Raw genomic sequence first — 24675 nt, 5'->3', positions numbered from 1 at the left:
TTATAAAACATGATTTTTATTTGGTGATGACATTTTTATTTGTACAGTTTATTTCTTGCATCATTTGAACAAAAAATCAAGGAAATTATTATTTTATAACACACACACACACACACACACACAAATAGCCTTTCGGGTCAAATGTTCAAAATCGATTAAACAGTCATTGTCTCAATTTTTACTGGATGTGTCAAATTTGACATGATTTTGTGTGTGGCAAGGGCAGTTGATAGAGAAAGCTTGGTTAAGTACAGTAAAAAGGTTGCTTTTCTGATCTTTGAGTCTTATTAGTACGATCGCTTTCATTTGGGTCACTTGCAAAGGTAATCTTCCTGTTGACAAGACAAAAAAACACACTCGTATCAGAATCTCTCCAGTCCTGTGTGAACGCATACCATGATCAACAACCCCAATGTAAAGTTAATTAAAATGAGCAGTTATTACCTCGCATGCAGTAAGGGCTGGTTGTTTTCCATCGTTCTTCAGGAGTCTGTGGCCATGCAGCTTCACGAACCCCTCGCACTAGGAGAGCGCAAGAACAACACGCCAGTCATTTTTTGAAAACACATCATTATTGTACATCAGTCCAGGAGATGCTGTCAGATGGTCTTGAGTACTTCACATAGGCAAATTGAAATAGTGAAAGGGGCTTTAATGCATGATTCTTTGCTCAAACGATAGTGGTAAATTTAATGTATTGTATACATGCATTTTTCCCATTGTAATTAGTTTTAAAATTCCTGTATGTAATATGTAGTTTCTGTAATTATCTATAATTACATTGTTGTCCCTAACATTTGTCCCTGACCAAACATTTTATGCGATACAGTATAAACAGTGCTTTCTAATAGTTTTATGTAAGTACATATTATTCAAGGACGTCTAACATAAAGAGAACAAAGATTTTCATAATGTATTGTTATCATTACTTGAGGAATAGCGTTGGGGTGGAGGTGGCACATCTTCTGGAGCAGGTCAGTGGTCTGGATCTCAGTGGCATTGTGACCCAAATGAAACTGGGAGAGGACTGCAAGAATCTTACAGGACTCACAGTCTGATACTGGAGAGGACACAAAAATTCATATTAAGTATGATCTTGGTGTAAGTCTACACGCAGAAAGAATGATTACTCAGTTAGTTCTGGCCTCAGAAAGTCAAACTTTTTCATGGCAAGCACCAAGTCAGAATATCATAAATTCAGTCCCACCTATAGTCACTTAAGAGTGTAGCTCTTTGTCATTTTTGTCATCAGCGCAGTCTATAGATGTCAAAGCAACCGGAGCTTCTAACAAAGCTGCAGTGATGCAATGAATTTACCAATTAGCGATTGGCTCTTTTATTCAGAAGGCGGGACTGATCTGCCATATTGTGTGTTGTTCTTTCACCCATTAACAGAAGTGCACTGTCTTTAAATTTAAAAGTCTAAAAGTTTAAAATCTTTTAAGGATTTACGTTTGTATACATTGATTTGGCTTATATCCTAACGGAATTCAAGGTCCACATTGTTATTTCAAATTTCAGTTCTTTTTCTTGAGAATCGAAACCATGACCTTGGCGGTGCTTGTGCCATACTGTTCAGTTTCGTTTAAACCTCAGGAAGAATGATTGCGTTGCTCTGCTGTCACTCGGGCTACTCACACGACAGTGGCGTCTCTTGGAAAAGACACAGGCCCAGCGCAGAGCAGATGGCTTTTGGGGAGAGAGAGGACAACAGCAGATCGACCAGCTGCTTTCCATACTTTTCTATGAAGTTGTTACATGTGTCCTTATATTGTGAAGGCACATAGTCACAGATTTTATCCAGAAGGTTCACAATAGCTTCCTACAAGTCAAACAAGCAAAATGGAAAATAACTCAGGAGCCATTTATATTTAGGCATTTTGGAAATTAAATTAAATAATGAATATTTTACACTTAAAATGTGTACGAGATTTCCAAAAACAGAGTACTTACTTCAGTTTTCTCTTTAGGCAACATGCTCTCTATTGTCTTTATTAAGAAAACACAGAAGTTACAGATGGGATTGGTTTGAATCTAAGAAAAAGAGAAGTAGTAGATCTTGAGAGTCATGGCAGTCTTATTGAATATTGAGTTGTACACTAAATAATCATTTGAACAGAGCTCTATCTAATGTGTATCTATCTAAAGAACTGAGCAGTATATATTACATTGACTATAAGGACATTTCCATGCTTTTTTTCAATTAACATTTTGTGTACCGACAAACTTATTTTAGATAGAGGTACTACACTTAACTTTATTGGAGGAGCTGGATGTAAGGATTGCGTGCAATCTAAATTACAGCAGTAACCAGTAATGGACTTTCCAGTGCACAAAAGGTCCTTTATAGTGGAAAAAGTTACTTTGAAAATGATTCTTTTAAGAATTGGCCAGTTAAAGGTTATTCGGGAAATCAAGATTTTAGATTTTGCTTGTATTGTCCACCCCTACGGAGCTTCATCAAGTCAATTAACAGGCATCCATAATACTTTTCATGTCAGACTCAAGTGTCAATTTGATCTATCTAACACATACCTCTTGACTAGTTCCTCTTGAGGGTTTTGCATAGAGCAAACCATGCTCATTCAAGTCAACGGTGAGCTCTGATGGCGCTTTTCTCTTAGACTGACTCTCACACAATCCCAATATTGCGCATACGTCACCATTCTGATTCTGTGATGAGGGGAAAAACACCTGTTTGTGTTGTGTATGGATTCTATTATTTATGTAAAAAATCAAAGAGTCAAACCGGGTAATAAATCTTAACTGTAGTCTGTTGAATAGTATTTGTTGTAATAATAAAACTGGCTGTCACCCACTTTCATGATGTTAAAATAAGAAGAACTCACTGCAAATGCACTGAAATGTCTGATGATCACATGTGTGTACGTCTTTGCTCCATCCAAACACAAAGGGATGACAGGGTGCTCATAACAAACCTTGTCCAAAGCTTTTTCGAAGAGATGCTGTAAAGAGGAACGATCATGGTTGATGCACAAACAACTCCAAATCGTTTGTAACGGCAAACTTTAGACAACATAATTCAGTGGAAACAAAAATGAATATACAGGCACCGCCTCACGCGGCTCACGCTGCCGTAAGAAAGTGAAACTGGCATTTTAGGTAGAAAATAAAGCAACTGCAAATTTCACTTCTCTAAAATGAAATTGAACCGCTATACGAACAGTCAGGAGACATGAACTGCAATGAGATTGCTGTACGGGTGGTATTTACTAGGTCTGGCACAAAGAAAATATAGAATTCAAACTATATGGACTAAAATAACTTAATCACTGATTAAGTGTTAGTAAGCATCACGAACACAATTTCACCTGTGAGTCTTGATTGGAGAGGATTTCCGTCAACAACTGTACAATCTTCCTGCAGCTGGTGCACGTGTTCATCTAAAGAACATGCATTGATTAGGATAGTGGAATAGTAGGTATTTTCAATGTCCTGACTAGGTAATTAATCAAATTTCAATGTAATTAGCACACTGTCAAATGTGCAAAAAAGTAGCGTATGTGATGCTGTTTCTAACATAAAACCGCAAACTCTCACAACCTCTAGTCTCGTATGCGTAAAAGAGAAATCAATCTATCTATCTATAAAGAAGGAAGTGTAAAGATTCTCAGATCTTCTTTTGAGTTTCACACTTCACAGATGTTGATGTGATCTTTTGAGGGTTTTAATTCACTGTAAACCAAGCTTTATATATAAGACAGGATGTTCATAAGACAGGATAAAGAACGTAGCATACTGACAGTCTACTAACGGTCCAAGTGAAGTAGAACTTGATATCTATGATATTGATGTGATGCTTTCCATATTTATTTGTTATTCATTAGGTTTTGGATCAAGTGTGTTCCTTGAATGTGTAACATTACTTTTAACAATGCATTTTAATAATGCAAGACCTTCACTGCTAATAATTAAAATTAGCAGGCACATGCAAATAATAAGCAAAGAAGAATGATCAGAAACAGCTCAATCTAATTAATCGTAAATTAATCACGGGTCAAATTTGTCATTGTCATTTTTGGGTGGGTGAACTATACCTTTAATTAATTCTTTTATTAGTATTACTATGGAAATAATAAAATATATATAATAAATTAAAACTGCCAGTAGGTGGTGGTAAATGCGATTAAGTCGTCAATTTGTTTTTTTTTGATTTGTTCAAATGGCAGATTCCATGGGCGGTTCTAGACTACAATCAGTTCTCTGAAAGATCAGGCCAGTGCTTCTTCCTCAAGAAAGTATTAACCTAGTCTAGGATGTTCAATTTGCCTTATTTTCCACGGGGATAAAAAACGGAACAAACAGTATTAAGAGTAATCTCTTCGAAAAGTAGTTGTCCCAAAAGAAAGAATTCAGAAATGAAAAGTATAATATAATATAAATAAATACATAAATCAACTTAGTGTATTCCAGTAGTTTATAATATATGTATAGGTTATATCACAGCATTCTTAGTTTATAAACAGTGTAAAAGAACTGATCCACATAGAATAATTGTTTTCATCTGCATACTGTACATGCAAGCTGTTGTTGTTCACTCACCATGGAAAGTCTGGGCGTTTGTGGTTCTGTGAGCTTAAAGTCTACACTTCTAGCCCATCCTATAGAGAGGCCTGAGCATGCAAAGTATTTAAATCATTAATATGGAAACAACTTGACTTACGAACTGATCAACTGCCTTGGGAAAATTAAAGAGCCAGTTTGAGGTACATTGAAGTCTATTATATTAGCCTAAAATATAGACTATAAGGAATAGTTCGCCCAAAAATGAAAAGTCTGGCATCATTTACTTTTTTTCTAGCAAAATACTAAGTCACTGGTGACTCAAAAGTGTGGTTACAAACTTTTTTCTAAATCTAAATCTTGTGTTCAGCAGAACGAAGAAATTCATACAGGATTGGAACTACTTGAGAGTGACATTTTTGGGTGAACCGTTCCTTTAATTTAATTCCAAAGTTAATCATTTTTAGTAATATTAAGCATTTTAATTATTGTGTTTAATAGTTATGGTCATGCAAAGAAAATATTGTCAGCTTTGTAGAACATTCAAAAACTCTTACCTAAAGTCAAGATAGAAGTGAAGAGAAAAAAAGTGATGCAGGGAAACTGCATGATGGTTTAATCAGTGCTCGGGAGTGAGAAGAGCTGCAGTCAGTGTACCACAAACCTCTGTGTTCAACTGATGAGCTGCCCAAATCTTTTACAGTATTTTGATGAGGAAGTAGCTAGTCTAATAACCAGCCAGCAACGGTCGTCCTGATTCGCTAACAAAAGTCTATTTGCATAGGAAGCCTTACATGACGAAATAAAAAACATTCATTGGTTATCGTTATCTAGTTATGTATGGTAAGATAATCATAGGTCGTGGGCTCTTTTGTATTATTTACCTTGAACTAATTAGGGGCACCATGAACAGAGAGAGGGGCGAATTTTTGGGAAATTAGTTTCTTCAGGTTGATTTTGCTTGAATATGCAAATGAAATGTTATTGAACAACAATCATTAATACTCACATTCATTCAGAATCTCTGCTTTAGTTTTTGAAATTAAGTTTATTATTATTTGTTATATTATTCAACTATATTGAATCTTAATACTGTGAGTAAAGAGGAGGTGAGTTCCTATAACCTCTATATTCTTACAAGCTTAGATCCTCTTTAGTCTTACATTTATTGAGTTGATGTCTTCTTTTCACAACATGCTTCATCGCATGAGGTTGTGATATTTTTTTATTTATTTTAAATTTTGTCTTTCAAACTAAAATATCAAATTTCAGTATATTTGTCACATGTTAAAAGCTGGTAAGTACTTTCTGGAATATATTCAGACATATATTCAGACAAGAGTCAGCTTATTATTAGTGCAGGCTATTAGCCTGATATGGTTGAAACAATGATATTAGCCTATAACCATGGGGTTTGGAATTAAGAATGAGCTGTAGGTTAAATAAGAGTTATGTTAGAGCATTTGCTATTGTAAATTCAAGAATAATAATAAAAATCACAATACATTTTAGCGTAGACATTTTAGGTGTGTGAGATTGTCCCGCACTCCGCTGTGGTTGAGACGTCGTTTATAGCTCGAGAGAATGCAAAGAAGAGGCAGAAAACCACGGGTTTCGGGGTTTGCCTCTTTTTCTCATTCGTTTGCCCCAAGTCCATCAAAGATCAGGATGAGCACTACAGGCAGAGCACGCTGAGGTGGACTAATGATGGTAAATGGTAAATTACAAGCTCTCAACATAAAAAGTCTCTTTATTATTTATACATTATGTAAAAAGCACCATCGCAAATTAATAAAATGTACATTGATTACTTTTGTATTCACACACACACACACACACACACACACACACAAAATGCATGGTATATATATATATATATATATATATATATATATATATATATATATATATATATATATATATATATATATATATATATATATGTAGTTACATGTATTAATTAATGTCTTCAGTTATACTGTTGGCCCATCCCTTACATTGTTACTCATTTTAATGTTAGTACATAGTTAAGGCCACCATAAAATATGACAGAAATGAATACTTTTATTTAGCAAGGATGCCTTAAATTGATCAAAAGTGATGTTAAAGACTATGTTATAATGTTACAAAATATTTCTATTTCAGATAACTTTCTATTCTTCAAATAAACAAAATCTATTCAACTGTTTTCAAAAGCAACTACAATAATAAATGTTTTGTGTCTGTGTGTGTTAGCAGCAAATGGCGTTGGATGTCCCTCAGTAGGTCATAGAGAAGAGAGCATAGATCGTTTAGTTTTAGTTAGGAATAAGGGCTTCTTGGCCAGAACCTGCTGCAGGTCCGGAGCTCTGTCTCATGACAGACACACTTCAAAGTTTTTAGAAATTCCTGACACTAATAGTACCATCTATACTAATACGCACTATGCTCATAGTCACGCAATACTGATGTTGTTAACATTAATAATGTGAGAATAAAGTACAACAATGTTAATAATTTGCAGGGTTTGATGTAATCTGAGCTAAATAATTTTTCGATTTAATCTCCATTGGTAGCATGATTTTTTGCAATACTTTCCCCTCAGTTGGTCAGATCAAAGTGTTGCAGACCTAGTACTTGTTCACATGACAATATCCGGTGAAAATTCTTATTTGGGTCATATATTTCAGAATTAGTCTAGATTTCTGTGATTACTAAGTACAGGATTCCCACCGGTGTGGTGACTGACAGATACACATTCACCTCAAAACATTAGATTCATCCGCGCCGGAGCACATATATAACAATATTTATATAACAGCATGATATAACATGTAATATAACAGTTTTTTTTCCCAATGGCTATATAGAAAAACACTGGCTGGCTGAAGGCTCAATTAGGTCTGATATATATGCCATTATTTCAAGGTCAGTTTTTACTAACTTACTATCAACTGCAACTTTTGTCTCAATAAACTATTATTAATAGTATGCAATTGTCAAGTTGGAATCAGAAGATTTATGAAATGATGTGTATTGCAGCAATAGTAGTATGTATGCTAGTTTAAATGAGATTTGATCCTTAAAATAAACTGTTAGGTTAATGATACTTAAAAAAACTTGATTTTAAAGGAACACTTTCAGATATATATATATATATATATATATATATATATATATATATATATATATATATATATATATATATATATATATATATATATATATATATCCTGTAAATAGCCTGTACTGCATCATAGGCAATTTTGAATCAACAAGATCGTCTAACTTTGGGTGGCCCAAAATCAAAGGATGTCGCTGGCACGTTAGAGCACGAGAGTGTCACGCCTCGCGCAAATAAATGCCTGCACAGTTTCGAGAAGCAGTGAACTTGACAGCTCTGCTCTCCTCTGATGTGCTTCACGGATCAGAGGGATTCCGCGGAGACCACAGGATGGCAGGGGTCATCGGGGGCCAGCTGCGCACTTTAAAAGCGCCGTCCACAGCCCGGACCTCAGACGAGCCGAGAGGAGGAATCGGACGCTACAGATCGGTACCAGATCGAAAACTTTATTGATTCGCGATGGAAACCCTGCCAATCGTATTGCTCGCCGTCTTGACGGTTTCCTTGATGCGCGCTGGCTGCGTGAAGATCGATAATCGCGGCGCACTCGCGGGAGAACGCCGTAAAGTCTTCGCAGGTTCACATCCCGACTTCAGTCTCCAGTCGTATCCAAGGTACCCTCTCTACATGATGCAGTTATACAGAGACCTGGCAACTACTCCAGCCGGTGTAGACAACCCAACTCTTCACCAGTCTGACTTCGTCCTGAGCCTGGTCGCACAAGGTAAATAAACCACGCAGACTCTTTTATCCAAAGCGACTTCGATGCACAGGTTGCTAAAACTGTACAGTATGGCAGCCTACATCTCAAGTAGGACCTACTTTACCACAGCGCGATGATATCACATCCGCCTATCACCTGTGCCAAATAAGCTAAGCTTGCAATTAGTCGACAGTTAGCCTATAGGTCCGAATACAAACAAGAAAGTACTATATGTGTGTTTAACTAATACGTGAAGTTTTTGATATTCAGAAAAGGCGCGGGAGTAAAGCTGCGGCATCTGGGGCAGGCTACTCGTGGGCTCTCGCGTTATCTGACCCTTAGACTTTACAACTCAGTAGTGTCACAATGCTTATTCCACTTTAAAGAGCTGGCTGTTTTATGTACGCGGGTGTGTGTATTAGCCCGTCAGACGTCTGTTTGAACGCGAGGTTCAATACACATCGCTTGTCAAGCAGCTCGTCCTCCCTGACAGCGCGCTGACGTGTGGCCGCGCCGCGCGCGCTCAGAGGGACCCTTGACGCGATCCTGAATAAAACTCACGAAGAGAAGCATGTTTTTTTAGTCACTAAAAGTAGATAGTGATAAAAAAAAAAAAAAGTTTATGTAGCATAAATGAGAAAAGGTAAATGTTTAGGTTATGCTTAATTTAAAAGCGCCAGTTTAAAATAAGTTAGACAGTTAAAATATAGTCCGTTTTTCTTTATGAAAATGTGATTTATTATTATTTGCTTTAACGTTGTCAATGACTTTAGGGGATATCCACACATGAAGCGTTATATTTTACAAGAAAATGTCAGTTAGACTGTATTGTTTTAATTCTTAATCTCTAGCCTGTAAACATTTATACGCAGGAAACCATCTTTTTTTTGTGAATGCTTCGTTAATTGCTGTTTATTTGACCCAGCGCTAATTGCAAAGAGGTGACTCGGATATCTTGTCTATTTTCCAGACTGTCATCAAGTCGGTGAGCGGTGGTCCGTCACTTTCGACATGTCCTCCCTCTCGGCGCGTGACAGCGTTCAGCTCTCGGAGCTCCGCGTCCGTCTTCCGGCGTTTTCCGCGTCCGGGCGCGTTACTGTGGACGTCTTCCACTTACGTAAACAGGGCTGCTCTGACTCTGCGACTGATTTTTGTCAAAATAAGCGACTTCTTATAGGCAGCATCAAGTCGGCTCCCGACACTTCAGCGTCGCCCTGGAGAGTTTTCAATGTCACGGAGTTATTAGAGCGCTGGTTGAATCAAAGAGCCGAAGAGATCCTGACGACTGATGCCGGAGAGGACGCCGGAAGCGGGGAAGGCTTACCTGGACCCGCTGCAGATAGCTGGCGAAGAAAAATCCAGCATCCCACAGCGGAACGGGTCGTGATTGTAGTTTTCTACAAAAACAAACCTTCCCACAGCGGCCAAGCCTCCAGCTTGATCGATACAGCGACGCGCTCCAAACACGTCGTCCTGAACCGGGCGCCGGACGCGGCGCAGGCTCGCCGCCACAAGAGGAACCGCGTCGAACGGATGCGCGCCGCGGATGACGGGAACGCGACGCGAGCAGTGACGCCTCTAGAGCCGCGTTGCCGTCGAGTCGATATGTGGGTGGATTTCGATCAGATTGGATGGGATGAATGGATCGTGCACCCTAAGCGTTATAATGCGTACCGCTGCGAAGGAGAGTGCCCGAGTCCGCTGGACGAGTCTTACAACCCAACAAACCACGCGTATATGCAGGTGAGACAGTTTAATTCGATGTAATTTCAAAGGAAAAAAATGCATCGGGAATAAACGTTTTAATAGGCTTCTTGTTTCGTAACATTCAGATAGACATAACATTCAACAGTCCCTATAGGCACAATACACAACATTATTAATTATAATTTTCTAAACATTTTAGTGAAATAACGCTTGTAGGCCACTTTATGTTGATTTATACAAAAATAATTTGTGCGTTACAGGACGATGTTAATGATTACTGATTTTAATAATAGTTTATATTTTATACTTTTGGTCTGCTTTTGAATCATACAACACGTAATCTCTAATTCTAGACGTTGTTGGTCCACTAAAGAATGAAAGTTTTTAGTAGCGCTTTTCATGAGTTTGCTGAAACGCCGCTTTCTTGTTCCAGAGTTTGCTGAAGCTGTACCACCCGGAGCGCGTTACCTGTCCGTCGTGTGTCCCCACGCGCCTCAGCTCGCTCTCCATGCTGTACTACGAAGGAGACGGCGTGGTCATGCGCCACCACGAGGACATGATCGTGGAGGAGTGCGGCTGCCAGTGAGAGCTTTTAGTGTTTCAGCGGGCGACTCTGATAAGCCTTCAAAGGTTTAATAACATTCCATGCCATTATTCTGAACTAAAGAACGTATTTTTGGACAGTCTTTCCAATGAGAACCGCTGAAATGCTGCGCAAAACGATATTTAATATTTAAAAGACATTTTAAGGAGTGTTTATTTTTATGTACATAGGGTATGCATAGATTTCATTTAAGGAAATGTATATGTATTGCGATAAAATGTGATGTTTTTTTTTTTTTCTTTTTATCAGCAGGCTTGATAAGTTTTTATATATATAAAAAAAGTAAAATAACTAATAAAGCAAAACATTTTTTATTTGGTTGACTTTGTACTTTGTAGGCGTCAGCATTTTTTATATATTACTACATTATTATTATTTGTATATCGTTTTGCTTATTGTTTTTCAAATCTAAAATGTTTTAAAATGTAAAAGGAAGTTGTTAAATTATTAAAGAATTTGCTGAAAAGGCCATCGAAGATGTACATGATTTTGTTTGTTCACCGATTTAGATTTAGAGAAATAATATCATCTATCCATAATAATGCTTTCTCCAGTGGAACGGAGAGAAATATACAGACAGACGCGGGTTATTAGAAATACATAGTTCTAGACAGTGGATGGAGACAATAACCGTTTAGTTTTTTTTACTGGAGGAAGCATTATAATGGATTATGGATCAGTATTTTCACCCGAATTGACAGTTTATTGTTAATATGATGGATATGTCAGTCTACAGATCCTCTTTAGATGGGAGCTGAGCAAATAAGTGTCTTAAGTGCTGCTAAAAAGGAAAAGCATTTGAAGGCCAGGTGTTATGTAGAGGTGTCGGGATCATCACATTGTATTTAGATGTCATTATTAGAGTTGGGTGGTCTACGTGATTGGTCCGTCATAAAGCCGCCGTCAGGCTTTGTGTCATGAGCAGCCCAGATGTGAACCTGCTAACACGTTTACTATGTCAAGTTGCTTCACTTGAAAGGGCTTCAGGATTATAAAAAAAAGTGCAACCAAGAGAAAACAAGCATTCAGCCGTTTGGCCTTTCATTCTCGACGGCACCCATTCACTGCAGAGGATCCACCGGTGAGAGGTCATTTCTTCGAATCTATTCATACGAAGAAACAGTCAATTTCAGAACATTTTCATATTTAGGTAAATTATTTTTTTTACGCAATATACTGCGACTACGAGACAACAGCAAGCAAAAAAAAGGGTGACCACAAAAAATCCATTTGTGAGTTTTTATTTCTTTATTAATTCTGTAAATGTATCTTCAGCTGGTGTACAGGGTTGAATATTTCTATATATTTATATAGACATTTAAAATCTTGTCTGATTCAAAGACCTATAGTAGCAATAAAAATAAATACATAAATAAAATGAAAGAAACTTTAAAGAAGCACAATGCTTCTATATTCCCACAGGCACCCCCCTGAAGTCTTGTTTACTAAGATGCTATAAGTACATCCATGACATTAAAGTATTCCCAAGTTCCCAAATAGCAGATCATAAATTCCCATTTGCAAGTGCAAAGCATTCTAATTAAATATATATACGTATTAAAAGATGTGTTAAAAACATCTTTTCTGTGCAAGTGTGCATTTTGCATTCCTTTTTCATAAGTAATATGCTATTGCGTTTATATTGATTTCAAATCATTCTGTAGTAAATAGGAGTATAAATATTCTGTCATTTTGCAACAGTTCACATTTTTGCAAGAGGTTGGTTTAAACCATTGCTTAGACATCAAACAATTGCATTGCTAATTTGACCTATCCTTGCTGCCATACTGGAGTGGACCGGCCCAAATGCTTAACGCAGCCGCTGCCGTCTGTGCGGTTCAACTTTTGTTCAGGGAGGGACTCGAGGGAGGACCCATCTCATGCCAGCAGAGTGGCTGCATTTATTTTTTTCCTAGAAATTCAAGTGCTGGAAATCTCAAACCACGGAAATGAGAAACTCGGAAGAAAAACAAGCAGGGCTTGTTGAATTTCGCATCCAAGCTCAATGAAAACGTTCAATGATCCATCTGTAAAATCGACGATTAAAAATATATAAAATGATAAAGTTTAAAAGGAAGACGTGCATTTATTGTTTGTGTCTTTATTGTTGGTGTGCATCCGTATATTAAACGATATAATGAGCAACATTAAAAACGTGTGACTTGAACAAACAACCACAGGCAATGCAGATTTCAATAACAATGCTACGGTATAACGTAAAATGCTACAATAAATGGCCTATATTTGGTATTATGCTCTTGTGTTATCTGAATTTTATTCCCATACACGAGGCGCTTGATTTGAGGTTTGATTATTTTATGGCATACTTAAATTCAGGTTGAAGTCTGTGTTTTGCGCTCAGATCAGGGCATCAGTAGAGATGCCAGCCATTGCCGCGGTGATCACTTTTTGCATAATATAATATAATGAAGAGAGGCGCATACGGCTACGGCTCTACCACTGTTGTTGCTAAAAACCTCCGGAAGAAAGATATGGTTGAATTTCTGGAAAAGAATAACCTAAGTGCAGATCCATATAATCCATGAGTGTGTGTGTGTGTGTGTGTGCGCGCATGAAGTCAGCTCTGTTCTGTTGTGGGACAGTGAACAGTCTGATCACAGTGCTCAGTGGCTATGTGTCTTTATCGAGCTTAAAAGAGGCAAAGAATGCGTTTGGATGAGTTCACACCTGTTTGTCAAGAATGCCTGAAAAGTATTACACATCTAATCATATGAGTGAAAATGTTTGGCATCAAAAATGAGAATAAAAAACAAAACAATATACAGTGCGTGCCATGAGCATCATCTGTAACAGTGAAAAAAAAACGTTGTCTGTTATGCTGAAAAGACGATTAAAAAAATCTAACCTTTCAGTAAAGTTAAAATATTACTACTATTATCAGCAGAAGTAGTGGTAACCAATTAAATCGAATTGACATTCAGGCAAAAAAAAAAAAAAAAAAAAAAAAAAAGGCATCAAAGTATAAGCCTTATTTAGCACGGGGAGCGAAAACAAAAACCTAAAAGGTCTTTAGAGGTGACACAAAGGCAATACGTGGGTCTTTGGGAACACAACAAATGGATGCACTTGGCCACTAATTCAGATTCCACTGCAAATCTGTAGAATAAAGCCTAAAGTATGCTTCAGTTGTCTATTTGTGTACAATATGCTTGTGCTATATGCCGATGACAGCAATTATGCATAAAAGTATACTTTGGGATTAAGTTACAAATGGGATACGGGATATGAGGGATTTAATGTTGTGCAAGAATATAAAAAGGACTACGGATTCTGAGTAAGACATGCTTGCCTCAGAAAAGAGAAAACTGAATGAAAATCACTGGAAGGGTGATGGTAATAATCGTGACATGTCTAGGTAAAAGGATGCTGATCTTTGAGTTGAGCTGCAAATTGAATGCCACTTTGAATAAATAGAACTGGTTTTATTCTTCTTTAATATCTTCTTGACAAGTGTAAGACCTGTTTTTAGTAATGTTAAGTTATCAATAAAACATCTGGTAACACTTTGCAACAAGGTCCTATTAGTTAAGGTTAATAAAGCATTCACTAACTCAATTTGTTACGATGTTTATTAATCTTTAGTTCAGTTAATAAAAATACAGTTTATGTGAACTCAAATCTTTTAAATGTTATGAACAGATACAATTTTGATTTTAATAAAGTATTAGTAAATTGAAATAAACAGACGAATAAAGGCTTTGGAAGTGTTTTTTTAATTGTTAGTTCATGTCAATGGTTAATTATTATTAATAAATGGAACCTTACTGTAAAGTGTTACCTAAAATCAATTTAACAATAAATCTTTTAAATAAGTTTTAGTTTTTATTAATAATGAATATGCTTAATTATTACATACGAAACAAATCACAAATTTAATTGTGAATAATATTTTTAATCTATTGACTGCCTCTACATTTTGTGACTAATTTGACTTCAATGAAAGGTTAGACTTTTTAACTATTATTTATTTAAAATTATTGCTTTTTTTTGGTTCTAAAGAAAGTCTTCCCGCTAGAGGTTATTTGGAATAAAGCAAAAGCTGAAGGTGGATAATGCAAATGTTAATATAACGTTTGTGAGCTCCTCTGTGCATATCGAGTTATTAAGAGGAAGCTCACGGTTCATATACACAGAGGTATGCAATGTATATAGAACTAAAAAACAAAAATCTTGCCGCAGCGCTGCAAACGCGTACATATAGAGCCCCACAGTGATTTTAAAATATGTCCAAAGTACTGCATCCCACTGAAAACATTTAAACTGCACAAATTGTAACCCTTGAGCCTAGTATATCTCAGGCAACACAGGACTTCACAGCTCATTTGCTACACAATTATATCTTTACAATACACAAGACACGTACTATTGGACTGAACAAGAATTCAGGAGCAAGTATTGAGACAGCAGCATAATCATCGCATAGGTTGTTGTCATTTTTTTTTTTTTTTGGCTGTGGAAAAGAACACACGCACACGGAGAGTACATTCACATCATAACTGAGTGCATATTACGTATAATACCAGTACAAGAGGGTCAGACTCCTCCTGGCGGGAAACCTTTTCGGTAATAGTGTGTTCTGGACTCACTTGGAAGACTAAATTTCAGGAAACTCTGGCTGGATTCGACTAAAACTAGCTTTCGCGTCCCACGTGCCCCCAAAAACCGCGATGTTAAGCGTATGCATCCAGTTGGCCAAAGTCCTTCCCCACACCATTTTACAGCCCTTGCGGTACGACAGTATTTTCTCACCTCATAATTGCTTGCAGTCAGTGCTGTATGTAAAGGCAGGCCATGCGACAGCACTTTCACATGCTGATATTGAGATTACAGGAAGCACTTCTCAAATGCTTGCTTTTTTTCATTGTTTGGTTTCATTTTATAAGAAATCATGCCTCTAGCCACTAGTGTTTGTTTTGCTTGTTACAAAAAGTCCAAAAATCTCTTTTCGTAGTTGATATCCATCGCCTATCGCCAGCGCTCTAGTTCAGTTTTCTTCTTTATTTGGCGCCCATCATGTGTCAGTGAAGGATGGTTTGGATGTAGGTGTCAGGTCCTGGGTGGGAAAAAATAGAAAGGAAGGTTACAACGAATCTGTGGTCTTACAAGAATCATGACATTCAAACCAAAATAAGAGCTTGACATGGTCTGTTTTGCAGCATGGTAGCTGGTCCAAGTTGGTCATAAACTTCATCTAAGTGTACTCAACATTTTAACATACTATCTCTGTAATTAAATAACGTATTTAGTTACCACTTGTAGTACACTTGAACCCATCTTTTATACGCTAGGACACTCAAGTGTACCACATGTGGCCAATAAATACATTTATTAAATACAGAGTATGTTAAAAGTGCATTTTAGTTCATAATTCATGGTGTCTCAAAATATAAGTTATCTTAAGAAGTACTAATAAATATCAAGTACAAAATTAGAGCATGAAAATAGAGCATTTTAAGTACATTATTGAAGTTTAATTGTTGTTCACCATGATAGCAGATAGTTTAACAAGTTAGTTGATATACATGACCTTTCTATTCAAACTACACCTTCAAATAAGAAAAAAAACTTAACAAAATGTGTACAGGATCTACAACAGGATCAAATTCACAGTAATACAAAATCACATCATAAGATTAAAATGAATCTTTAGAAAAATGTGGGCTTATAGTGCTCTTAAAATAATGGTACTTTATTGTTATCAATGGTTTCATGAACATCCACGGCACGTGTACAGGTTCTTAATAGAAAAGGGTTCTTTAGATTATTAAACTATTCTTCACACTGAAATAAAAAAAGTTCGCAACTATTTTAACAACCTTACACTGAAAGGTTCTTTGAGATAACAGAAATTATTTCATGGCATTGCCGTGAAAACCAGTTTCGAAACCTTTATCTAAGAATGTAGCAAGATATTTTTCATAAACATTACACAACATTCAAAAAGAATCCACCTTTCTGTAATTTCACTTCTAGCATGAGAGTACAAAAAGCATTCCAAATGACGAGAGGACGGGAATAGGATCCTGTGTACATTCCTTTATAGTTTTTAGACCATAGGTAAAATAAATAATCGAGAGTTAATCTGTAAATAGGGAGGGAGGGTAGACGAATGCTAACTGGACACTTTCATATATTAGCTGGAAATGGATAAGATGTCAGAGGAGTTTAGGAGTTAATGTAGTGAAGTGATTTTAATAAAGTAGAACACTCAATAGCATCTAAATTCGAACAACCTCGAAGTAAAATATCTGTTTTTTAAGGAACAGTGCATTATGTCCCCATGACTTACTATTATTATTAACAAGAGAGAATGTAGGTCAATAATTAAATAAAATTGTTTAAATAATCTTTTCTATCAATGTATTAGTCAATTTATTAGTCAAATTCATCAAACTTTGCAGTCTACCAAAATTCTTTAATTCTTCATTTAGTGAAATTATAATATTTTACATAAATAATTATAATAACCGATACTAAAATAATTTATATGGTTGTGTAAAGTATATCTATATATATTTAGAAGTATAGAAGAGCGACAAAAATATTATAAAAGTTGATATAAAAGTATCACAGCTTCCACAAAAACATGAAGCTGAATTATCAGACATAATAATAATAATAATAATAATAATAATAATAATAATAATAATAATAATAATATGAAATAATTCTTGAACAAAAAATTTGCATATTTGCATTTCTGAAACATCATGTGACACTGAAGACTATGGAGCAATTATTCAGAAAATTCCGCTTTAACATCACAAGAATAAATAACATAAAAAAAGATTTAATATTTAATATTACTGTTTTAGTGTGTTTATCAATCAAACGCAGCCTTGGTGAGCTTGAGAGGCTTTCAGAACTATTGAAAAGCAGTGTCATTAGGATCCGATTGAGTAATGATAAATAACTACTGTAGCTTAGAAAGGCTCAAACTGCATATATTTAGGATTAAGGGTAATAGTTTAAGAACCTTACACTGAGAAACCCATTTGTTGATCACTAATGGCGTCTACAGCACTTAAGGCCTGAGCTGGAAAAATATGACTTCTTGAAATTTGATTGATTCCCTTTGGTTAGCAGGATTACATTAGCACAAAGTGCAGCAATGTCCTGTACCTGCAGGGAGGAGTGAGTCAGACTCACTGCTTTACTCTCCGCAGACTCGCACATTTGACTATTTGAGCACCTCCCCTCTTCACATCAACAACATCCGGCTACGGCGGAGAGCAGGTGGGGCGGGAGAGGAGAGGAGAGCGGCATCCAGGGCAGGACAGAGAAATGAAGGGATGGCAGTGTGAATGAGTAGAAACAAGGAGCAACGGAACAGATGGAGAGGGCAAAGTGAAACAATTAGGTGACGTGTTAGTGGAGAAGAGATCATGTTCAATAAGCAGAACATGCAACAACACACAAAACAAGAAGATAGCATGGAGAAAAAAACGGAAGAGAGACACGGTTGAGGGGGGAAATAAATTGGGGAGGATAAAGAGAACAGGAGAGAGAGAGAGAGAGAAAAGCAAACAGCATCAGAAAAGGCCAACACAGAAGGACGGGCAAAGAGAAGTTTAATTCAAGTCGAGCGTATACAGGGAAGTTTGACATCAACCATAGAGAAACGAATGATAATGAACATCAAATGAAGTTATCAATGAGGGTTAAATTAACTGGGACGGCCAAAAAGAGGAATCACCCACGAACCGACCCGGTGATGTGATTTCCTCTACAAGATCTACAAGACACTGTAAAAAGTGGCAACCTGCAATAATTACTGCTATAAAATACATCGGCTGGTATGAATGTATATGTGTTGCTTTGGTGATGTTACACAATGTATTTGACTCAATAATAAATAACAACACAGGTAATTTTATGTGTTACCATTTTTTTTCATTGTATTTTAAAAATAGTATGTGTGCTTTAAAATCTGCTTTGAAGAGTAGCATACAACAGTTACATTTTATTTTAATGAATTAGTTTGGCAAAATGTCTCATCGCTTGTAAGTGAGATTAACTAATGAGTGAAGAAAAGAGATGTTAAAAATGGGTCGATGATTTCGGAAATGGATGCTTCTGCATACTGCGAATATGGCCAAATGTAATAGGTCAGTATCCCATGCACACAGATGTTAAGGCATAATGTGCTCAGCACATACTGTAGAAATAGTAGTATGAGTAGAATAACATAGAATAAAGCATTTTATAGTTTGTCCAGTTAAATGATACGACATTAGGCCTCCGAAATGCAACGTTCAGTGTTATTTTTTCTCCAAATAACACTGAGCATTATTAAACCTGGTTCTGATTGATTCCTCTTTTGGGACGGAACGGAAATAAAAAAATGGAAATGACAAAAGTGCCCAAAAGAAAAAATATTGACGCACTGGGGTGAAATTAAGCACTATAATCCAATGATACGATTACTAGTTCTTTACATAAAGTGATACCAAGCAATCACTTTTTCTATTTTTTATATTAATAATATAAAGTAACATAAATTCGAACAATTCTAATATTAAGGAAAAATTTTATGAAGTTTCTAAAATTTGATGCGTATCTGTATACGATCTTACTATTCTCACATCATCCAGAGCACATTTTGTCCTCCCAACACTTTCAGGAGCTTGGAACGTGCTATTTTTTTCCATTCAAAAGTCCTTTTCCTCAATAAGCTGAAGAGCTCTTGTTGCATTTCTTTAAGGTGAAGCGTTTAGTTTCCTTTAAAGGATTCACGGAGCATTCTTGCAGATACATTATCTTCAGGCTGCATTTATAGGCTGCATCTTCTATAATATCTACAATGCAAAAAACAAAAAAACAAAACCAAAAAAAGACATTTTGGTGTTTCCCGGTCTAAGCTTTCAAGCATCTAGCACTTTGCTTTTTCTCCTTCAAATCACACTCTGTCAGCCCAGCGAACTCAAAAGCCCACCTTGCTGTCACGGCCCAGGACGGCATAGCTCATGAACTGTTCTCCATCAATGTCTGCCTCATTGATATCCTGTGGCAGCCCTTCTATGATGAGCTCCTGACCCCCTTCCTCCCCTTTTCCTCTCCGGACCACCTTCCTCACAATCTACGTCATGAGTGAGACCATTGAGAACAGGTGGATGAGCAGAAGGTGCATGAAAAGGAATGAAGGAGAGGGAATGAAGAGACGTGAAACAGTGTAAGAAACATGCAAAAGGATGTTTGACACATGTAATTTAAAATTGCACTTAATGTAAAATCTATTTTATCTCCATATATAATAAAGGTCTCAATAGTGAATCTATGTAATAGCGCATTTATTTGTCAATTGTCATTAAAACGTGTCATGCTGACTTTACAAACTGTTTCATAATTTAATGAACTGCCTTGCTGTCTACTATCTTCACAGGCACTGTCCTAACCTCATATGTGACACATTTAGAGAGCTTAACATAGCCAGTATCTCTTTCACTATATATATATATATATATATATATATATATATATATATATATATATATATATATATATAGGTCCTTTTCTCTTATTTAAGGTTCTTAAAAAGGTTATCATAGTTGGGTTTAAATGGAAATGTGGTGAATGGAAATGGCAAGTGACCAACTAACTATTTAGCTAACTAAATATCCATGATATACTAACAGCAAAGCTCTTTTTCGTCTTTGGCTTAGAGTTCAAGTGCTTAAAAATGCTTTTGCAATGATGCTGTTAATGAACATCCGGACTGAAGTTCACTATTTTATTGACAGCCTAAGAAATTGGAGTAGGTCTTTTCAGTATACAGATGATATATATATATATATATATATATATATATATATATATATATATATATATAAGACCCTTGCTGTCTATGTAGGGTCAGAGAGCTCTTCTATTAAATCACAAATATTTGTGTACCAAAGGACTTCGTGATGGTTGAGTAATTTATGACAGAATTTTTATGACAGAGCTATCCCTAACTGCTGTGCCATCTTGGGTGGACTTCATTCACATTTTTGCGTCATAACGTGTCGTGAGATTATCTTCTTCGAGAACGATACGTGAGATGCTTCCTTAGAATTTGTTCTAAATGAGGTAGTCCGCTTTTTGGCACAGCTGCTACATCAGTTGAAATGCTGTCTACGTGGGCAGCTCATTACGCTTTGAAACAGAGAACAAACCTTGTTCACTTGTACAGCTTGAAATGATAGTTGAGATGCATTTGAAATGGATTTCCCATGCTAATGAGCGGGTAAAAAAGCAGGATGAGGCTGCTGACCTTTTTAGTGACGATGTTGCCATGCTCATCTGTAAATTGCTCCTCGCTCACTTGCTCTCCTGGAAGATCCTCTGCCTCATCACCCTAGGTGAGATATGACAACAGCAACTTAAAAAAGCGACATGGTCTATTGTGTGCTTCATGCACTTTTCGGTTTGCCTTGCTCACACTTGTCCCGTGAACAGTCAAAAAATGGTGACCAAAGGTCAAAACGATCCGCGGTCATGCAAAAGCTAAGGCTGTGATGCAGAAGCTCATGATGCAGAAGATCATGAGCAGGATACATCTCTGTTTACAGTGTTTCCATCTGGTACTGTGAATTTGTGATGCAGGGTGATAGAAATTGAAAAAAACAAGAAAACAATAAAAATGTGAAATTAAGTTTTACATTTATTATATTTACCAGGGCTTTTACAAGCTATTTTACCTTTGTTAACTATTTAACCAAGCAACTGGAATAGTATTTTTATTTTTACTTTGTCAAATTTAAGAAACAGACACCCACTTCCAGATAATAATGATGAAAATAATGGCCAATTCATGAACAACCTGATTTTTTTCAGTGAACAGGATTGAAAAAAATCATCATGAATGATTCATTATGCAAAACTGATCTAATTACAGCTGCTGATGATATAACTCAATAACATTGTAATGTACTGAAGTTTAATATTTTTACAGTGTATGTTTTGGTAATACATTTTATTTATTATTTATTTATTTATTGCAAATTTGCAGTTTTATGCATCTTCTTCCACTAATCTGAAAATAAATAAATGAATAAATAAACAAATTAGCAAGCCTTGTTCATCAATCAGTCATTTTTACATTTAATTAACATTTTTAATTGTAAAATCAAGTACTTTTGTAAATTTAAAAATGAGAGGTTAATATTTTATCACGGTACTTAAGTAAGTACTTGATTTATGTATTTTGTCATTGTGTCAAGTGGCCTTGACATGAGTAAAAAAAAAGTAATCTTTTGACAATTTCTTTATTTTAAACTCCTTAATATAATATATTATTATATTTTTATGCCAAAATCCTACCTAAAATTCAAGTGAACCTCAAGAAAGATACTTAAAAAGCATGTTATGACCTCTTTAAAAGTGTGTCCTTTAGGAGCGTAAGCGTAAAAAGCGTAAGAATGTGTATGAGGAAAGCAGGAAGGCCTCAAATACAGAGCTTGTAACATTCAGCACTTAGTTCCATATGTCTGCTTTAATATTCATCCTAATAGTCTATAAGAACAATGTCATATTTTCCTCACACCGAAGCAACTACAGCTGTTCACTGTACTAGTGTAGTTCTTACAGGCTTGTTTGCAGTAGTGCACTCAAACGAGGTCAAATGAAACTGAAACCCACATCGCAAGTAGCACTGTAATCTCCGAGATTTACAACCTACTACAGCTGAAGTCTCTGCTATTTCTCTTTTATGGCACTGTCTTTGAGAAACGTCCCAGATCAAATATCAAGAACAATCATCGGTACCTTCAATATTACTCTGCGGCGCACAACACGAGTGGTGACGTTTTCCTCTTCATCGGCTACACCTTCATTCTCACCCAGCTCACGATCCAGCTGAGAGTGAATGTAAGCCAGCACCGATCGGACAGAGCTGCTGGCGATATGCAAGACGTTTTGGCAGCTGATGACCATGAAGGCCAACAGCACGAAGCTGAAGAGCAGCTCAGTCACCAGCGCCCACATAGTGTGGCGGTCGCTCTCTCACAAGCACTCAGAAACAAGCTCCAACAGCGAAGTGAGGTCCAGAGATTTGGGGAAGGATGTTATCTTCCCCTAGTTTCCGTCTTCCACTCTATCCACAGCTTTCATTTAAAGAAAGCAGGCAATTCTTAATCCGAGCCTATTCCTTCCTCTGTCATTTCCACATTCAGCTGTGTTGGGAATGTGGTTGGCTGTAGCTTCCTTTTTTGACCGCACTCTCTCTCTCTCTCTCTCTCTCTCTCTCAACCTTCCAAAAACATCTCCCTTCTGTCTAGTGTCTGATTGCACATGTGATCTGTAGGCTTTAAATACCCACAATGTGAGGACAACTCTCTTGTTGTGGCTTTTAGTTTGTGCGTGAAGGAACAGCTGCTAACATTTCAACAACAGCATTATCACACCAGGTGCCTCCTTTGGTTTACATGTTCTATAACACAGTTAAACTAAGCAGACATTTGCATCAGCTACGCACACAACAGAACCTTTCATCAGAATGTGTATGTCAGAGTACTTTTAAGTTTCATGTTGATTTACTTGATTAATTTACTTGAATGCTTTCTTCCTCAGATGCGCACTACTGTTTAAAAGTTTAGGGACAGTAAGATTGAAGTTTTTGAAAGATGTCTCTTATGATCTCTTATGTTTTGTTTTGTTTTTAAATAATGTCAAAACAATATTGATAAAAACAGTTGTGCTGCTTCATATATTTTTGGAAACTGTGATCCAATACGCCTTTGAAAGATAGTATTAAAAGTATTGAACATTGTACATTGTAAGGGCATTTCTGGAAATGCATTTTTAATCTGGTGTTCAGCAATTAATACCAAATAAATATCAAATACCAAATTCAGCTATCAGGCATTATATATAACTTGACTTTACTCAAATAATCCTTATGAAGGTTTCACCTCCCCTCACCCTCCCTTGTATTTCATGCAAATGAAAAGCTAAATTATTTTTCTTTATCATTTAATCACAATTTTCACGATTTAATAAAGCTCACTGTGTGTCTTTGAGAAACCATTGTAGTTTATGACCTTACTGTCCATGCTTTCTAAATCCATATATAACATGCCTCCCCCCACTAGCTGGTGCAGCAGGAGCAGCCCTTTGGATGACAGAAAGAGACAAGATCTATTTTTAGAAACCAATGGGTCGTGTCCTTCTAGGGGCGGCTGTACTGTGTGTGTGTGTGTGTGTGTGTGTGTGTGTGTGTGTACACCTGGTATTCCCTATGTTATGTCCTCAAAAGGATAGTAATACCAGTATGTTTTGACTTTGTGTGACACTACAAAAAAACACCAAGCTTATAAATAATAGAGAATTAACTTTTCTGAAAATCTAAAATTAGAAAAAAATATTGTGTGATGGGTAGGTTAGAGGTATGGTTTGGGTTAAGGAAATACAGCCTTTACAGTGTGAAAACCATTGTGACTATAGGATGCCTCCCATGAAACATGGAAACCTCTCTCTATGTGTGTGTGTGTGTGTGTGTGTGTATGCATGTGTGTATGCATGTGTATTGCACCACAAGCAAGTAAAACAATTGTGCACATTTGTGTTTCTATCAGCCTTTGAGAAATAAACACTTTTAAAAAGCTAATTATCCATGTCCACTTATTATAATACAGTCACTTGTAATACTCGTAATATGGTCTGTCACAGATGGCATTTTGGGCTTGTTGGTGTTCTTAAAAGTCATGAATTAAATTTTTTTTTTAAACCAATTATACATAAATGCACATTATTTTTCAAAACTAGTCGCATAGTATTAAAATTACCGATGTAGGCTATTAAACAATTCTCCTAAAGTGCACTATGCAATATTCTTAATAGTAAACAACAAACCAAATCACACAAAAAGCCACTACAAAAGGTGTAAAACAGTATAATTTGGAAAAATGCAAATGTTGGTTACCAGATAGCATCACTACAAATAACTTTTAAAGTTTGAAAATGCTTTGTTAACAACAAGTTTGCAAGAAATCAGATTTTTTGGGGAGATACCAGGCCTCTCCCACTGATGAAAAA

At 36.3% G+C, this 24675-nt stretch overlaps 3 protein-coding genes across 28 annotated transcripts in view; 1 reads left to right on the top strand and 2 right to left on the bottom strand.

Moving 5' to 3' along the window:
• Nucleotides 1-36: 36 nt before the first annotated feature.
• sftpbb (surfactant protein Bb) lies at nucleotides 37-5235 on the bottom strand. 2 transcript variants are annotated; one of them, XM_043238699.1, is made up of 10 exons: nucleotides 5082-5235; nucleotides 4564-4634; nucleotides 3333-3404; nucleotides 2850-2966; nucleotides 2536-2673; nucleotides 1954-2034; nucleotides 1639-1822; nucleotides 930-1060; nucleotides 445-522; nucleotides 37-332 (listed from the first exon to the last, which is right to left on the bottom strand). In XM_043238699.1, exons 1-10 carry the CDS (start codon nucleotides 5131-5133, stop codon nucleotides 312-314), a joined length of 945 nt encoding a protein of 314 aa, XP_043094634.1. In that variant the 5' UTR covers nucleotides 5134-5235; the 3' UTR covers nucleotides 37-311. The 2 variants fall into 2 exon arrangements, with proteins under 2 accessions (XP_043094634.1, XP_043094635.1); XM_043238700.1 differs by having other exon boundaries at nucleotides 4564-4622; nucleotides 5082-5234.
• Nucleotides 5236-7756: 2521 nt separating this feature from the next.
• On the top strand, nucleotides 7757-11101 carry spaw (southpaw). Its single transcript, XM_043238698.1, has 3 exons — nucleotides 7757-8351; nucleotides 9301-10073; nucleotides 10471-11101. Exons 1-3 carry the CDS (start codon nucleotides 8087-8089, stop codon nucleotides 10621-10623), a joined length of 1191 nt encoding a protein of 396 aa, XP_043094633.1. The 5' UTR covers nucleotides 7757-8086; the 3' UTR covers nucleotides 10624-11101.
• A 765-nt stretch (nucleotides 11102-11866) lies between these two features.
• Nucleotides 11867-24675, bottom strand: part of ank1a (ankyrin 1, erythrocytic a) — a 99453-nt gene continuing 86644 nt past the window's right edge. For 17 of the 25 annotated variants that reach the window (XM_043238814.1, XM_043238815.1, XM_043238823.1 and 14 more), the window contains 4 exons: nucleotides 20915-20998; nucleotides 19598-19741; nucleotides 17785-17882; nucleotides 11867-15715 (listed from right to left, as the gene is read on the bottom strand). In XM_043238814.1, coding sequence (XP_043094749.1) covers nucleotides 17808-17882; nucleotides 19598-19741; nucleotides 20915-20998 — 303 coding nt within the window. In that variant the 3' untranslated portion in view covers nucleotides 11867-15715; nucleotides 17785-17807. Of the gene's footprint in view, nucleotides 15716-17784; nucleotides 17883-18216; nucleotides 19461-19597; nucleotides 19742-20914; nucleotides 20999-22407; nucleotides 22890-24675 lie in introns of those variants that run through there. The other 8 variants (XM_043238838.1, XM_043238839.1, XM_043238818.1 and 5 more) reach the window with 8 other exon arrangements.

This window comes from Puntigrus tetrazona, chromosome 5 (genome assembly GCF_018831695.1).
Source record: "Puntigrus tetrazona isolate hp1 chromosome 5, ASM1883169v1, whole genome shotgun sequence".
Lineage (NCBI taxonomy): Eukaryota > Metazoa > Chordata > Actinopteri > Cypriniformes > Cyprinidae > Puntigrus > Puntigrus tetrazona.
The sequence above is the reverse complement of the archived record's forward strand: the minus strand, read 5'-3'. Positions and strand labels throughout refer to the sequence as shown.

Coding starts and splice junctions, on each gene's coding strand:
- sftpbb (XM_043238699.1), bottom strand. CDS start 5,133: ATGCAGTTTCCCTGCATCACTTTTTTTCTCTTCACTTCTATCTTGACT. Junction 4,635..5,081: donor CACTTCTATCTTGACTTTAG/GTAAGAGTTTTT, acceptor TTGCATGCTCAG/GCCTCTCTATAGGATGGGCT. Junction 1,823..1,953: donor TGCCTAAAGAGAAAACTGAA/GTAAGTACTCTG, acceptor TTTGACTTGTAG/GAAGCTATTGTGAACCTTCT.
- spaw (XM_043238698.1), top strand. CDS start 8,087: ATGGAAACCCTGCCAATCGTATTGCTCGCCGTCTTGACGGTTTCCTTG. Junction 8,352..9,300: donor CCTGAGCCTGGTCGCACAAG/GTAAATAAACCA, acceptor TCTATTTTCCAG/ACTGTCATCAAGTCGGTGAG. Junction 10,074..10,470: donor CAAACCACGCGTATATGCAG/GTGAGACAGTTT, acceptor TTCTTGTTCCAG/AGTTTGCTGAAGCTGTACCA.